The 17067-nt window shown below is 33.2% G+C and overlaps 2 protein-coding genes across 2 annotated transcripts in view; one reads left to right on the forward strand and one right to left on the reverse strand.

Annotated features, from left to right (window-relative positions):
• LOC128192583 (arginine--tRNA ligase, cytoplasmic-like) overlaps positions 1–17067 on the reverse strand; it is a 41535-nt gene that overhangs the window by 12956 nt on the left and 11512 nt on the right. The gene's annotated exons all lie outside the window — the stretch shown is intronic.
• Positions 3377–6036, forward strand: LOC128192584 (uncharacterized). Its single transcript, XM_052865374.1, has 2 exons — positions 3377–3708; positions 4103–6036. The coding sequence occupies exon 2, from the start codon at positions 4216–4218 to the stop codon at positions 5896–5898; it is 1683 nt and encodes a 560-aa protein (XP_052721334.1). The 5' UTR covers positions 3377–3708; positions 4103–4215; the 3' UTR covers positions 5899–6036.

Genomic DNA, 17067 nt, shown 5'->3' on the forward strand with positions numbered 1-17067 from the left:
GTAAAACATTCTTATAACGAAAAAATAATAATTTCATTTACTAATTTAAATTACGAATTTGTGAAATGTACACATAATAAATCATAAATATAGCAAAGTAAATCCAATGGTTCCTAGGACCTCGCTATAACCAAGTTTTACTGTACTAAACTTCAGGTGTGCATGGTTTGGTAACAAACTAAGCATCATCAGTCATTGGTATTGTCTGTGCTTCATTAGCAGTGCGATATAACAGTGAATAGTCAAGCAGAAAATGATTTCCTTTGTGGGCACACAGCCTACTGACTGTGTTGCAATTTGAAAGGACAAAATCTTGACATTTTTGCTGATGGTATGAGTAATGCAGTCTCGATTCATGAGTGATATGTACAGTTATTTATTGATGCAATCATAGTTCTCATCTGATAAACTGGCCTACATACTGCCCATACATTAAAACTATACCTCACACCTTTAATTAAGTCATATATCTTGCTCTATTAATTAATTTTTAACATATATTTTACGTTTTTGTTTTTAAAACATGAAGCCATCACCTTAATATTCACCTTAATATTAACCTGGGACACAAAAAATCCTGAAACCACATGAAATGTTTAACCATGTACCTACAATCACAGTTGAGATGTCTTTGAATCCAAGGCCTCTAACCATCGTTAAATTTAAGCCAATACTTTGATTGTATCTCAGAAACAATGGAAATATGACGGTTTATCCAAAAGTAATGTCATAGATGGGATAAAGGCATGAACAACTGGCGTAAAATAACCCTTTTTTAAATTTGCTCTGATTAAAGGATAATGTGATACACATGCAGCCCCCTAGTAACTTGAAATAAAAAAAATTAAATACCTAGTTCCGCATGTTCTTAATACTTGATATGTGCATGTATTCTAATTTTATCAAAAATGAAATGATCTTTTGAAAGATATATATACCGGTACTTCTGTATGCTGTAAGGTATATATTGAATAAATCTCACTGACTATTGAAGTCCCACTTCTGAAAGACCTCAAAAAAGCTGAAAATGCACTTGAATGATTGAGAGAATTTTTCTCCTTTGGCTGGTTATTGCACTATTTCACAATGGTTATTGCACTACGGTATTTCACATTGGTTATTGCACTATTTTACAATGGTTATTGCACTATTTCACAATGGTTATTCCACTATTTTACAATTATTTTACAATGGTTATTGCACTATTTCACAATGGTTATTGCACTATTTTATTATAATGGTTATTGCACTATTTCACAATGGTTATTGCACTATTTTACAATGGTTATTGCACTATTTAACAATGGTTATTGCACTATTTTACAATAGTTATTGCACTATTTTACAATGGTTATTGCACTATTTCACAATGGTTATTGCACTATTTTATTATAATGGTTATTGCACTATTTTACAATTATTATCATATATCAAAGTATTTTACAGGAAAAAATTACTTCACTGCAAATAAATATGTAATTTTATTAACATTTGAAAATACAATTTGTCTTCTCCATTAGAAATGATTTGTGTTAATGTGGTGTGTATACACTTCTCAGTATTTTACACATCTGTACCATGCGTGTCACATCATTTACTCATCAGTTAATGCGTTTGATCAGAGGTGTATAAATCCATTTTCCTTCATTATTGGTAATTTCTGAGTTTTTCCTTGATTGATAAGATTTCAGAGATTGACAAACATTCGTCGGACTCCTCCCACCCCCCCCCCCCCCCTAAGTGTGTGCATGTACATCATTGTTCTAAGTACTAGTTACGTAGGAAACCACCTCTAGTATGGTAATTAATTCTCGGGTGTATCAACTCTGACGAATTGGCCATCCCAGAAGTAAAACTATACCAAATATCAAATAACCTGTTAAAAGGCCAATTTCTCTATTCCTGATCACCATTTTAAGACATTCGTGACCCATCTAATCAATGTCATTAAGGGGTCCCTCACCAATAGACTTGACATCTGAGAATTTATAGTATGGGCCCTGTAATTAGTATCTTGTCCTGTGCTTTGTACTAAGGACTGTAGAGCTTTATAAGGGCACTAAGCGACAGGCATATTCTAGATTATGCATTACTGCTCAACTAAATGATGCAATCCTGCTCAAGACCTTTTCCATATACAATTAATAGACACATGCATGAACAAAATGCACAATTATATTGATAACACTTATAACAATGATTCTAATAAATAACGATAATTAAGATCTATATTCATATATGTCAATTGAAAACATAACCATGTTCGGAAAAATGGCTGAAAAAGGATGTTAACTACATAATAACTAAATCTTTCTGGTCTGGCTCAGAAATGGTTGATGAAAACGGCCTAATGAAAGTTCATTTCGGCAAAACGTGAGTGATCTTATCACGGGATTTACTGATGAAAACATGTGATCAGAATACTCGGAGTGTCAGTTTGAGATGAAATCAATAATGTTCAGTGATTCAAGTCAGCATATGGTACATACTATAACTTGTTAGGATTCCTCCACACAAGTTTGAGGCTAAAGTTTCACGTAATAAAAATTGGAAATGCTACATTTATCTAATAGAGTGTTGAGACGTTATTCCCCGGGTGAAACACGAGACCTCCCTCCATTTATTTTTGTTGGTATTATTCTGTTAGTAGATAATGCATCCCTGATGAGAGTGAAGGCAAAAAGATCTTTAGTGTAGTGATCAAACAAATTTTTCCTGATTATCTTGACAAAATCAGAGGCAATAGAATATATTCCTTGGGCGAAGTAAATATCTGTTTAAGTGCATCAGTATAAATCAATTACTTACAATACACTATTGAACAAACAATAGTTACAGTGGCAGAGAACCTTACCATGAAGGATTTACTGCAAATTTCAACACAAGCTAAGACCATGCTAAACAAACGGAGAGCGACAGATTTTTAGAATGTATCATGTTGGATGATAAAAATGTTTTCCTTTTTTGCACGTCATTTATTAGTGGATGGAAAACTGATGTATTTTTAGTCTTTGTGAATAATAATCCGCAGGGAAATTTATTAATCAAAAATTAAAAAAAATCAGACTCCAATTTTATTTTTATCACTGAATGGAAGCATTCAGAATTCAAAGATTCTCTGCCATTTATGAAAGTTAAGTAGCAATTCATTAATAAACTGGAATAATCAAGCAAATTAATTCCAAAGTTTTCATTGATTCATCAGGCACATTCTAATCATTCCAAAAGAAGAAGCAGGCGAAGGAAAAATCTGATCATAGTGAGGAGAGAGTCGACTAGATACCTTCATTATCAAGTTTTAATCTATAATCAATGAAAATTTAAAGCTGACTTTGAGTGCCACAATGTACCGACAACAAGCTGTTAATGGCTATAGACTAAGGCTTTCTCTACCACATATTGATGTTTGTTATTAAATGCATTTCTAATGGCAGTTTATTGAATCTAGACAATAGACTTATCAGGTACTCAAAATCTGACTGTACTGAGAGTGGTGTGATGTAATTTTACCACTGAACCCCACGGACCTTTACTTATGGTTGTAACAGTCACAGGAGATGTTTCTGTGCTCTCTCCTGATACAGATCAATACAGAGGAGGAGAGTATATATAAGTGACAGTGGGCTGATCACAGTCAGCTACACACCGAACACTGGGAAACAGTCACAGAAAACAGTCACCCTCATCAACCAGGATCTTATATTACAGGTAGCTTAAACAATACACAAAACAACCAGGGACTATGTGACTATTGTGTACTAATGAGTGAATATCAATTAAGCAAAATTAACTGTCTTTAATATTATTTGTGTTGAAAGAGTGAAAATATCCTGATGTATTTATACAATCATATAGGAAACTGACTGTGCAAATGGAGTTTTATTGTGTCTATGAAATAATGTGTCTAACAACTGCCCTTTGAACTGAGAGATTTTAGTCCTCTCAGAATTGGTTCCAGAGAGGTACTGCTCAACAAAAGAGCTCATGCAAGGACAGCCCCCTTTCATGACAATTTTATGACAATTACTCAGACAAATTGCTTTTATATGTCAACGAAATTCCCATCTGCATCTTTTACAACTCATGAAATTTATTTTTCAAGGAATGGATCCATAAAGCACAAGGACTGTAAAACATTCCCATCAGTTGCTGGAGTAATTTGGATTTTAACAAGAAGTCTGCTTGATGTCTAATGCATAGCCTGGAACAGACAACATGGGTGAAAGCAATAAGACTGTGGACCTTAATGTTACTTCATCCTACAGTGAAATTCTGGAGCAGCCAACCGCCATTCTCTCTGTCAGTGTTTTGAGTCTGTCTGTCCTAGTAGGAACAAGTGGGAATGTCTTTGTGTTCATCGCGCTGTGCAGGAATAAATTGTTCAGAAAGGTACGATATGCCTTACTCCTATTGCTAACCATTGTCTCATTGTCAATGGACCTGATTTACTGTCCCATTGAACTAGCCAGGATAATCCTTTTTCTAAATTCTAATATTGCATGGATGGAGCTGAAGTATGTTTCTACCAGTGCATATTTGATTTTCTTTACTGCCATATCTTGTGTTTTGTTGTTCATAAGTCTAAAGAACCTCTGCATTATCACAGAGAAATTCACTCGAATCTACAGATATGCACTGTGTGTATTTTGTGTGATTTCAACCATTCTCGTCATTCTCTGCCCTGCATTGGGATACGGCATTCTCTCAGACATAGAAGAGACAACAGCATCACCTAGTGCATCATTCCACATTCTAAATCCAAAATCCTTCCTCTTCAGAATTATCTACTTCAGCCTATGGATTCTAATCATTGTATTTGTTTTGGTTGGAATGATATCTTTCATTGTGGTCACATATCGAGCAAAGCAATCAGACCTGGACTTATCTTCCAATTTCTTGCAATCTCACACACAAAACAAAACCATCATCCCAAAGGTGCTTGTGAAAAACTCCAGAAATCTTCGACATTCTGACCCAAAAGAGGAAGAAGAAGAGGAGGAGGAAGGGGAAGAAGAGGAAGAAGAGGAAGAAGCTGAGAACCAGTTTCTAGATGCCTACCAGGGTAAAGAAGATAACACTTCTACTCTTGGGGATTTGCCGTCCCCATCACGATCCAAGGGGAGTCACCTAGGAGTCAATATGGCTGCCTATTTGGGGCGACGTCGACACACGATTGGACAGATTGGGACTACAGGGATAGAGCCACTCGAGAGAGCTAAACAATACAATTATGTTAGAAAGTTTTCTGTTGATATTCAAGCATTACAAGCACAGCTTGAGAATCCAAAGAGACATGCATCTGATTTTCCTTTTTCTTCCGACACAGAAATTCAGAAATCTCTGCAGAAAGCAAATGATAAAGATGACATTATAAAAAGAATAAAGATGGCTCAAAAATCGCCATTAGTAAAAAATAACTGCACTTCAGAGAGTGTTCAGGATGAAGAAAAAAAATCTCAAACCAGCTGTATAAGTGAAAAGAATTCAAATGAAATTACCCCCGAGTTACCTCCCCTCTTAACAATATCAGAGACAACAGCCGATGAGTTTCGTGAGAGAGCGCATGAGAAAGACCCCTCATCATGCTTCATCAAACTCTCTTGCTCGCTAGTATTAACCTTCTTGTGTTGTGTGCTGCCCATGTTTATAACAGACATACTTAAATCATTTCTCTCAGCTTCAAAATATGTCAACTTGATCACCTTGACAATAGCTCTTTCTACAGTTCAAACCCTGGTCTTTCCACTAATCATCTTGATTCTTGACCTCAATGTTAATAAATGCTTCCAGAAAATTACATTTTCACTCCACAGGAAGTGCTTTGGTTTGTGTTATCAAAGAGAGGCTGTTCCAACATCCAATCATGAGGAAGATCACATTTCCAATACACAGGTCTGAATACTGTAGACACAAATCTATGGACTTGTTACTGCATTCATTGTAATTATATCATGAAACTAGAATACATTCTGTGTATTATCACATTGTTTGTTTTGACAGAGTTTTGAAAAAAAGCTTTCTAATTGTCAAAATTTTGTAACTTTTTAACCAAATGGTCTTACAATATGAATAACTATAGTGTTCATCTAAAAAAATAAGCAACAACAAAAAAATTCTTGCACATTAACAAGTTTTTCCTTACAAGTCTAGACAATAAAGATATTATGAAAATCTTCAAGACTAATTCTATTGTGTGTACGTAAGACTTTGTCAGTATACTAGTACTGGAACCAACAATGAAACTTTTGGCAATCTTCCAGATAAAAATTTTCTTTTAGCATCATTCTTCCAATAAATTCATATAGAGGAAAATCGCTGATTACCTACATTAAGACTCACAATGTTAGGATAGATAGCACTGTGTTAAATGTTTTAGTCTCTGAAGTTTTTATCTGACAGTTTCAATAACTTTGATATTAATTGAAATTTCTGCAACAATATATCTGTGAGCCAATGCTCACTAGTGATACCCCCGCTCTGATGTGAATATGCAAAATAAGCAAAGTCAACATATAACAGAAAGCTGGCATCCGATTGGTACAGAAATATATCACACAATATGGCATGCCTACACAAATAGTGTGTCAAAATTTCAAGCATCTGCTATAAATAACTGCTCAGAAATCTTTCATGAAAATTTTTATGAAAATTTTGGCTAAAATAAATAAAGTACTCATTTAACAGGAAGTTGACATCCGATTGGTACAAAAATATATCCCACCATATGGCATGCCTTAACAAAGACTGTGTAAAAATTTCAAGCATCTGCGATAAATAGCCACTGAGAAATCTTGGACGAAAATTTGTTTGAAACTTTTGGATAAAAATAAACAAAGTCATTATTTAACAGGAAGTTGATGTTCGATTGATACAAAAATATATCCCACGATATGGCATGCCTATACAAATACTGTGTAAAAATTTCAAGCATCTGTAATAAACAGTTACTGAGAATTCTTTGACAAAAATTTGTTTGAAAATTTTTGCTTAAAATAAACAAAGTCGTCATTTAACAGGAAGTTGACGTCAGATTGGTACAAAAATAAATCCCACGATATGACATGCCTATACAAATATTGTGTTAAAATTTCAAGCATCTGCGATAAATTGTTGCTGAGAAATCTTTGACGAAAATTTGTTTGAAAATTTTGGTTAAAAAATAAGCAAAGTCGTCATTTAACAGGAAGTTGACGTCTGATTGGTACAAAAATATATCCCACAATATGGCATGCCTTAACAAACACTGTGTAAAAATTTCAAGCATCTGCAATAAATGCGACAGAAATTTTTGTTACGGACGGACAGACAGACAGATGAACAGACAGACAGACAGACAGACAAGGGTAAAACAGTATACCCCCTCTCCTTCGGAGCGGGGGTATAGCAATCCAAGGATTGTTCAAGAGAGGATTATAACTCTGCTAAACCATATTAATAACTATGTACCAGAAGACACTCTTGAATGAGGGCATCTGAAATTTGAAATGTTAGACTGAATTGAATGCAATGTATATCAAAAAATGAAGGTTGTGTTAATAAAGAGATCATTGGTATGAATATCATAATTACAGATTTCATGACTTTTTTATATGTACATATTAATTTCTGCTTGCTTAAATAAATAATGAAATCACCACAGTTATCAAATTAAGCACCCTCCTAGAGACACCAACCTGATAAACAATTGAACAGTTCTACCTATTGCCATATCCAAGTATGAAATGCTTAATATTTATGATAGGTGCCTTAACCAGCATTCCCCTATCATAGTATTGTGTATTGTCCTCTCATTAAATCAAAAAAAGAATTCAACATACAGTTGAACTTTGATATCTCGAATCTGTAGTTCAAGATAACGAAGTTTGACTGTATTTAGTTTTCTTGAACAAAGACAGTTAAAACGTTTAAGAAATCTGTCTGATGCTGCCTGGGACTTTATATCTGATATCTATGACTCACAGCATGATTAGCTATGCCCACTAAAGTTGGGAAAGTTCTATCTGGTTAACGAACTCATTAAATATCAGGACACTCACCTCAATCAGTAAGTTCAAATTTAACTTACATATTTGGATAGAGGAACTGTATAACATAGGATGATGAAGGATATTTCAATGAGAGGGAGTAACATGATGTTAAGACCACTGTAATGAAATAGGCAAGGTTAGGCCTTACCAGATAACCCCAACAGATGTCCAGCAAATAAAAAAACAGCCACAAAATGCAGTCTGTTGGTTACCCATTGATTAATGTCACCCTCACTACTGCTAGAGATTCCCTGTATCAGGGAAATTAAATGTATAAAACAAATAACAACTGAACAATTACAAACAAAAAATTCCATAAAAGGGATGGTCAACTAACCACAATTTTGTCATTGACCATATAACATCAACAAAATGTTGTCATTGACCATAAAATATCAACAAGATGTTGTCATTGATATCATAACCAACAATTCACAGATGAAGCCATCATGAGACACTGACAAAACAATTTTTAAATTGTAATTTAAATTTAAACATGACTGTGTACCAGTCATGTCAATGTTAGTCCAGTTTATATTTTTCACTGCTGTTAGTTGTCCATTGGTGACAAGGGTCCAATGGATATCAACAGATATCAACGAAAGCAGACCAATAGAAAAAGAACCACAGAAGTTTGTACAAAACACATGCATTATAAATACTATACTTTATGGAATATGACTTAGTCCAGTAGTGTCTGTTCCAAATTTACTGCCAAATACAACAAACTTTACCAGACCTTTCATGACATAGAACATATTTGCAAAGAAAAAGAAAAGGACGCATGCAAAATGTAAATGAATGGATATAAAAGTTTTACTATTGTTGGACATCCAATTTGAGTGTGACAGTATCTTAATTTTTATATCTAATATAAAGATTTACATCAAGGAAATAAATGTGCTTTATACAGCAGTAATGACTGATTTTTTTCTGTGGCCTTAGATTTCTATACTTCTGCAACCTTTACAGTATTGATTCAACTTCTACAATAATTCTCTAGAGTTTTCCTTGTTTTTAAATGTTCTTCACTCCTACTCATATAGAGAGCATCAATCTCAAAAAAATAAGTATTTACGTTCAAGATTACTCCTTATTCAATTTATATCCAGACGAATGAGCTCGCTTTTTATACTACAAGTGGGAAATTTGAGATGAATGTAACTCAGTGCCAGACATTTTATCTGTTTCGTACTAACAGTATATAAGAGACAATCTTGGCTAATGTTTGTTCCTAAGAAGTCACACACAGTGGAGTGTCAGTTATTTGCAATAACTCGCGATTCTTCACCTTCCCATCATCAAATGATAAAGAGAACTGATTTTCAAAATGATATGAATCTTTCTATCATTAGTATGCTGGTTAAATTTTTTCATGCTTCATTTATCCAGACAATTTGGTTTGGATCCAGATTGACCTGATTAAATGATTTAGATTAGACTCCTCCATAAAATAGTGCACTATACATACTGATCTGGAAGTCCTAAAATACTCTGAATTTTTTTTTAAAGACAATTATTTTTTTCATTATCCTTTAAGTGTACATAGGTTTCATCAATATTTGCTGAGGACCAATTTTGTGGATTTTTTTGTTGATGCAAGAAATTCATTGAAGTGCAATTTCTAATTTTAATTCTGATCCAAATTACCTGTAAGGTAGATCACTTCATTAAGCCTTATGCTTTATAAGACACACAGTAACAAGATGGCGAAACAAATGCTTTGTAAAATTGCATGTATTGATCAATTTGATTGAATATCAACATAGCTTACTGGTTAAAGTATAATGGTATATTTTTCCTCAGAATTTGCTTATTTTTGCCTTTTTGCTTTACATTTCCTGTTGTTAATGCCAGGTGCAGTAAGCTCCCATTATCTATAAAATGCTCCAAAAAGGTTTGCATCTAAAAGTATACTACATATGTAGTTATAATGATAGTTAATTTTATCATATGATAGGATAATTCCCGATCCTGATTTCCAACATTTTAGAAATAATAAAATGCGATATTCACCTGGAGTAGGCCTTCCAGGTGAAATAACATATGACTTTTCCTCTACATTGGACCAAAAATCTACAATTTCTTAACATTGATATGATTGGTTATCGTCTTCTTAATTGTCAACTAATGAAATACCACATCTCTCTCTACATTTGGCCATGATCTAAGCAAGGTGTTAATTCACTTAACTACTTAATTAAGGCTCAAATTGAAAAGCTTTTGATTATCATTTAATCACTATATCATATAAAAATGCAATTACTGTTGGGTATTTTTCGTACAATATTAGCCCTGCCCTAGTGAAATTTGTACTTCTTGTATTCTTACTAGACACAAAAAGGCAGTAATAATAAGTATACCAATTACAAATCATAATATCGGATATCTATTTAAAAAAAAGACAAGAATTTAATGATATTTATTGAAAAAATTAAAACAAAAAATTTTACAGTTGTTGTCTTCCATATTTCGTATTTAATGTACCAGTATATATACTATGGATCTTTTATATCAATGAATTTGCCAGATTGACAATATCAGTTTGAATTTCCCCTTACAGAAAAACCCATGTTTTGTTTTCTTCAGATAACCAAAATATGATGGATCTTTGGGTGGAGAAGAGCTACACATTAAACCGATTCGCTCATGCAGAATTATCATACAGATTGGTTAAGATATAAAATACAATGAAATCAGGCACAACCAAAGCATACAAAATACAAAAACTCTGAATCATTTTTCATTAAAAGCCCAAACAATCATTTCTGTATGCTAAACAAGTCTTATTTATCAGTTGTCAAATTTACCAGGAAAAACCTATTACCTGCTGACAGACAAATCTTATGAGTAAGTGCAGTAATTATTCCATAAATAATCAGAAATTGTGCCCCGGTTTTACTCCAAATCAATACACATTAGAATAAAAAAATATCTCCATACCTGAAAAGATCAAATAATGTTTAACTAAATAAAACATGACAGCTAAGTAACAAAAAATACAATAGCTTGTTGATTGCAATTTTGCTAGGACAACCCCTGAGAAAAGACGTGCTAAAAAGAAACAGTCAATCATTAATAGGCAATTTTCCTTCCTAACTGTAAACTGTGATCTAGAAAACCTCTTTTTTTCCCTGATGATTCTATTGATTATTTTCATAGACATGACTAAACTCAAGATGAGAAGAATAAAAAATATGCTGTTAGGGAAAACTGATGTTTCACTCTGACTTCGAGGCAGTGTTGATGATGGGCCATCATCTCTGATGTGCATTAAGGAGCACATCACAGGAAGGCAGCAGAGAACTGACAATTACTTCCATCTTCTTTCATTGTGCTCAATCTCGAGCACCAATTACAAATCTCAATCTGCATTTCTTCATGAGAGAGGAACAGTTAACACAATTAATTGATGTGGTCCACAGTTCAGAGATAAAATTATAACACTTGCTGTCAGTTCACCTACAGGTGACATGAACTACAATATTAACTATAAGCTTTTATTTTTTTTCCTGTTACAGCTGAATAAAATCAGAATTTCTGAGAAGTATAACCCAAATCAAAACATCCATTTAAGCCTGTTCTCCAATCCTCAGCCTCAAAGTATTTTTTTCATCATAAAATTGTTAATTATTCCTCAAACTTTATAAAGGAAATAAAATAGAAAGACATTTTTTTGGTGGTATCCATTCATTTAACAAAGTTATTGCAATTTTGGCCACAATGACTATAATGGAATACTATAGTAAACAACATATACAAGCTGAGATCAAATTAAACAAGAGGCCCATGGGGCCACATCGCTCACCTGAGCAACAATGGGCGTTCAAAAGATATTGTGCCATATGGTCCCTCGGTAGAAAAACAAAAAATAAATATTGTAAAGTATTCGAATTTTACACTTTTTTTGTATACATGTAATCTTTGACATTGTACCTTCATGAAATACTATTTTTTACCAGAATAAGAAATTTCTACGCAAGATATAAAACTAAACATTTGGTAGAGGTATACTGTTAAGTTGTAAACTTCCAAATCCCTATATTTTCGTTCTGCCCCCCCCCCCCCCCCCCCCCCCCCCCCCACTTTGTAAAGCGATCAAAATATATGAGAGCATATAGGTACATTTTTTTCATCAACTACTCAGTACTTACTAGTTATTGTATTAAAAAAAAATAATAGTTATTGTTTTTTATTTTAAAAACCCTACATGTATAGATGTGAAGAAGAAAATTGTACCTCAATGTGCTCAATTCCTCAAATTAAAAACATTCAACAATTTTATTTGTCTTCTCCATTATAATTAAATGACTGTTATTTACTTCGCGTACAAACCAGGATAATTTTCCGCTGTGATATTCTTAGGAATAGCGATAATTACTTTATCCCCGCAACAGAAATGTGTCAGAAATATGGAAACTGTTTTAAAGATGTTGATTTTATTTACTCGTGTCTGAAAAAACTATCAAAATTGATGTAGATTTCACATAATTTATTGTGTAAAGAGAGGGCCCCAGAGAGTAGATATATACAGAATACTGTGGAATCATTAAATTTCATGGGGGCCAATTTTTGTGGATGACTTAAATTTTACAGGTTCGTGGGGACGTAATTTCTTGTATTCATATATATCTACAAAAGGGAATATGACTTTATTACCCTAATTCATCAATTCATGAAGGATGTTATTTCGTGGATGAGAGGTACCCACGAATTCCACGAAAAATAAGCCACCACGAAATCTAATGATTTCACAGTATCATTCTTTTATTTTGTTTGTACAAGTATTTAACATACTCTAATTCATAGAGATTTTCTAATGTTCAACCAAAATTTCAGCGTCAATTGTAGAATAAAAGCAAGATACAGAGCTCACAGTTCCCCTAGGTTTGATTCATAATTTGTTCACATGAGTTTATTACATTCAGCTTATGATTTTTAACTTGGTATTTCCTATTCAGCATTTAAAATGGAAAAAAAGAATGGCCTGAGATTTTATATTCTTTTATTCACTCAAGACCCGTTCACTGGTACAGTAGGAGTAATAATGACGAAAAAATGTTAAGATTACAATACAATAAGATGTTAAAGTTGGTTTCGGAACGAACGGACTTTGAAAATTTTCTTAATAAATATTGACAAATTTTTTACTTTTTTAATCTTTAGTTTTTAAGATCTGTGTACAAACATAGAATTGTGAGCAAATTTCTGTATCTTGCTTATAATTTGAAGCTTAACACTCAAATATGGTTAGTAAATAAAAATTGAAAACAATTAAACACAAGAAACATTCACTATAACAAATAAAGAACACAATTTATTTTTTCGAAATGAATCATATATATACATGTGTATACCTACATATTTCCGTCAGCAATGTCAAACTCTATTTAAACTGAATAAACTCGAGAAAATGCCGAGCATCGCCACAAAACCTATTGCATTAATCTACCATTACGCAAAAGATAATGCCGATCGAATTACCGATAGAATGAATTGTATTTCATTATTTTTTGATACATCAGATTTTGCTTAATTTGCGCAAGTAAACAGTTAACTGTTTGATTTACCAAAGTCTCTGTTTGATTTGATACGTAAAAATCACGAAATAATACAGACGATAGTTCCCAGGTTACAAGCAGAAATAATGAAAACGAAACGAAAATCGGAACAAGCTAACACCAACGTCATGTGTGAAAACTGTCAACGCATTGAAATATTTAGCCTCAATTTACTTCACAAAATCGGCAACAATATATTTTGCATGTTTCAAAAATTTCCCTTCATACGCGAACTGTTGCACAACAAGCAAATTCATCATAGTCAGATCGACCCTTTTTCGTATAATGTCATGGCTGCTTTAAACAAAGAACCTCGTTTTAGAAGTATGGAATACGAGTCTAGGTAAAATGGGTATGCAAACCCGGGCCGTGGCAAAATAAAAGCCAAGGCAGATCGACAATCGTTAATTCCAAATACGCATTATTTTGCAGCAATATTTACAGCGAATACAAATATACTAGTCCATCAAATATCCTGAAATTTTAATGAGATTGGCAGATTAATAACTGCCAATCTTTGTTTTGCCCAGACCAAGTCTTGCCTACCCATTTTACCGGATGCCGGATTACCGGATGCCGAACCCGAAGCTATTAAACTGATTGAAACACGCATTTCCTTTATTATTATTTTCGTAATAACTCAGATTTGAAACAGAATTAGCACTTAATTTTTGCAATTTATATTTTCCTTCCCATAAGGATAATTTATGCTAAACTACGTTGAATTGGAATCGGTAGTTCTTGAGAAGAAGATTTTTAAAAATGCACCCCCCTTTTTCTACAGTTTCAAGGTTTTCTCCGCTTTGAATACAGATCGGACTTTTATTTTTGCAATTTATATTTGCCCTCACATAAGGATGCTTTGTGCCAAATTTGGTTGAAATTGGATAAGCGGTTTTAGAGAAGAAGTTCAAAATGTAAAAAGTTTACAGACGGACAGACAGACGGACGGACAGACGGACGGACGGACGGACAGACGGACGACGGACAAAATGTGATCAGAATAGATCACTTGAGCTTTCAGCTCAGGTGAGCTAAAAAAAAAGGTTGTACCATCGCATTGGTGGCTCATACTCCTGTACCTCTAGGTCACAGTGAAGCCACTAAAACAAGCAGTTTGTTGAATGACTTAGCATAATATTAATACTTCAAGACTAATTAAATTTTTGAATTCTTTATCGAAGGCAGATTTATGGTACCAATAAAAAAAGTTCTGGATAATTTTAGAATTGTGGAACATTGCTAAATTTGTTTATATTAAAGGCAAATTTATGGTACAAATAAAAACAAGTATTCCTTTTAAAGAAATGATCGGCAATAATGATATATTGATAGCTAGAAGCAATCAACATGATCAGTTTGATGTAAAATCATTAAAAAAGTACTGTATTTTTCATCAGCAAAGTGGACCGAAAACCCTTGGCTAGCTAAGATGTGTATTTTTACAAAATATAGAATATTTTGAATCTGTACACCATAATTTCATCATTATAAACCGTCAACAAATTTAATTTTGAAATAACTTTGGGGAAAACCGATCGTAAACTCCTTGTCTAGTTTTATATTTTTAACGTAAGTATTAAATTTTAATGTATCTTCAGAATACTGAATAGGGCTCTTCAAAGAGCATTAATTAACACGTATACAAAGAAAGAGTTGTATTAAATAATTTAATGCGACTGAAAAACATTGAACGCCATCATAACTTGCTACTGAGGTCGCATTATAACGTAACCTTGTTTATAAATCAAGCCGTCTTCCTAGCTACTATTATGCAACATCAATAGATCGAGGTCAGTTCATGGATCATCTTCTTATGATTGAGGTCAGTTCATCGAGGTCACCTGCATTACTGAATGAATCTTTCGATTGAAATTCTTACGCGTAAGACAAAATATGCATTCATGAATTAACAGGTCGAACTGTATTTTATGTATGTTTGCATCTCTTAAGGTAAATTAATTGAAATAAAATTGAGTAAAGTGTTATATAAATACTAAACCAAAATTTAAGTTTTTAAAAGAACTACTTATGCAAGCGGAATGTGTGCGCACGTGGAAGCATTTGCCGGATGCCTCATATGGACACAACAGTGATCGGCCGAAGCCGATCACAATAAAATACAGATTATTTAGAGTTGTCGAACATTGCTGAGGGTCAGTGTTCGTTAAAGTACTATTCTAAGTGGAAGAGATTTATCATCCTAAACAAATCAATAATACCATAATCCAAATTTATAAACCAAATCCCATAACCAAAGGTAAAAAAAAATTACTGTACTTTAAGATACGAAAGTGGATGCTAAAGACTACCCCAATATCCCATTAATTCTTTGTATGAAGTGTGAAAACATGAACTTAACAGTTTATATAACACAAAGTTGTATATAAAATATGAAATAGTGAAAAAATAGTTATTTAAGTAAATTTTGATAGTACTGTTCAATTCTTCTCGCCAATGATTATCCTTGTAAGAAGTTTGATAAGAATAAAAACACAAAATAAGATGTAGTTAAATCAAGGTCATAATAAAGGTAAAGGTTAAAAATATTGGAATAATGAATTCCAGTGCTCTCATCAATATCTACATTTTCAAAATGTTTAATATTTATATTATCTTGAATAGTTTTTATAATACCATTTTCTGAAACTAAAATAATTGCAAACTGTGACAATGGAAGAAAGGATTCTACACCAATTTGAACATTTCTTTCCAATTAGTTTTTGAGAAAAAGATTTTCTCTATATATTCTTATGTAAAACTTGATCCCCCCCATTGTGGCCCAAACCTATCCCCAGGGGACCATGATTTGAACAAACTACACTACCTGAGGATGCTTCTACAAAAATCTGAGTTTTTCTTGCCGAATAGTTTTTGAGAAGATTTTTGACAAATACCAAAATTTTTTCAATAATTCTAAATTATATCCCCTTTAAAGAGGATGTGGCCTTTCATTTGAACAAACATAAATCCCCTTCACCCAGTAATGCTTTGTGCCAAGATAAGTTGATATTGGCCCAGTGGTTCTTGAGAAGAAGATGACAATGTGAATTGTGAAAAGTTTTACAATGATGAAGACAATAACAACAGAAAACAATCAAATCTTCTACAGAAAAGCTCACTTTAGCCTCTGGCTTAGGTGAGCTAAAAAAGACTAGACTTCTGAGATTTCTTTGTCTTCTTACGACTTCTTCATGAGAGAACTCGTCAAAATTACAAACATCAAGTCTTCAAGATTCACAATTTTAAGGATGAAAATTCTCTTCCAGTCTGTAAAAATATTTCACTTTCAATTTGCCCTGTTCAGTTTCAGTTCCGGTTTGATTTTTATGTGATGGGTTTTAATTCAGCCTACGCAAAGATGTAAACTGGTTCAGATGGTTATGGCTGGTAATTACCTGCAATTGCTAGAAACAGCTGTTGACATTTAAGTAGAAATATCAACAGTGTGGCAGCTTGCTGCACAGTCATCTAAACCA

This window comes from Crassostrea angulata, chromosome 7 (assembly GCF_025612915.1).
Source record: "Crassostrea angulata isolate pt1a10 chromosome 7, ASM2561291v2, whole genome shotgun sequence".
In the NCBI taxonomy this organism is placed as follows: Eukaryota; Metazoa; Mollusca; class Bivalvia; order Ostreida; family Ostreidae; genus Magallana; species Magallana angulata.

Bases quoted from the DNA above. Each gene is read 5' to 3' on its own strand.
- LOC128192584 (XM_052865374.1), top strand. From the start codon at position 4,216: ATGGGTGAAAGCAATAAGACTGTGGACCTTAATGTTACTTCATCCTAC.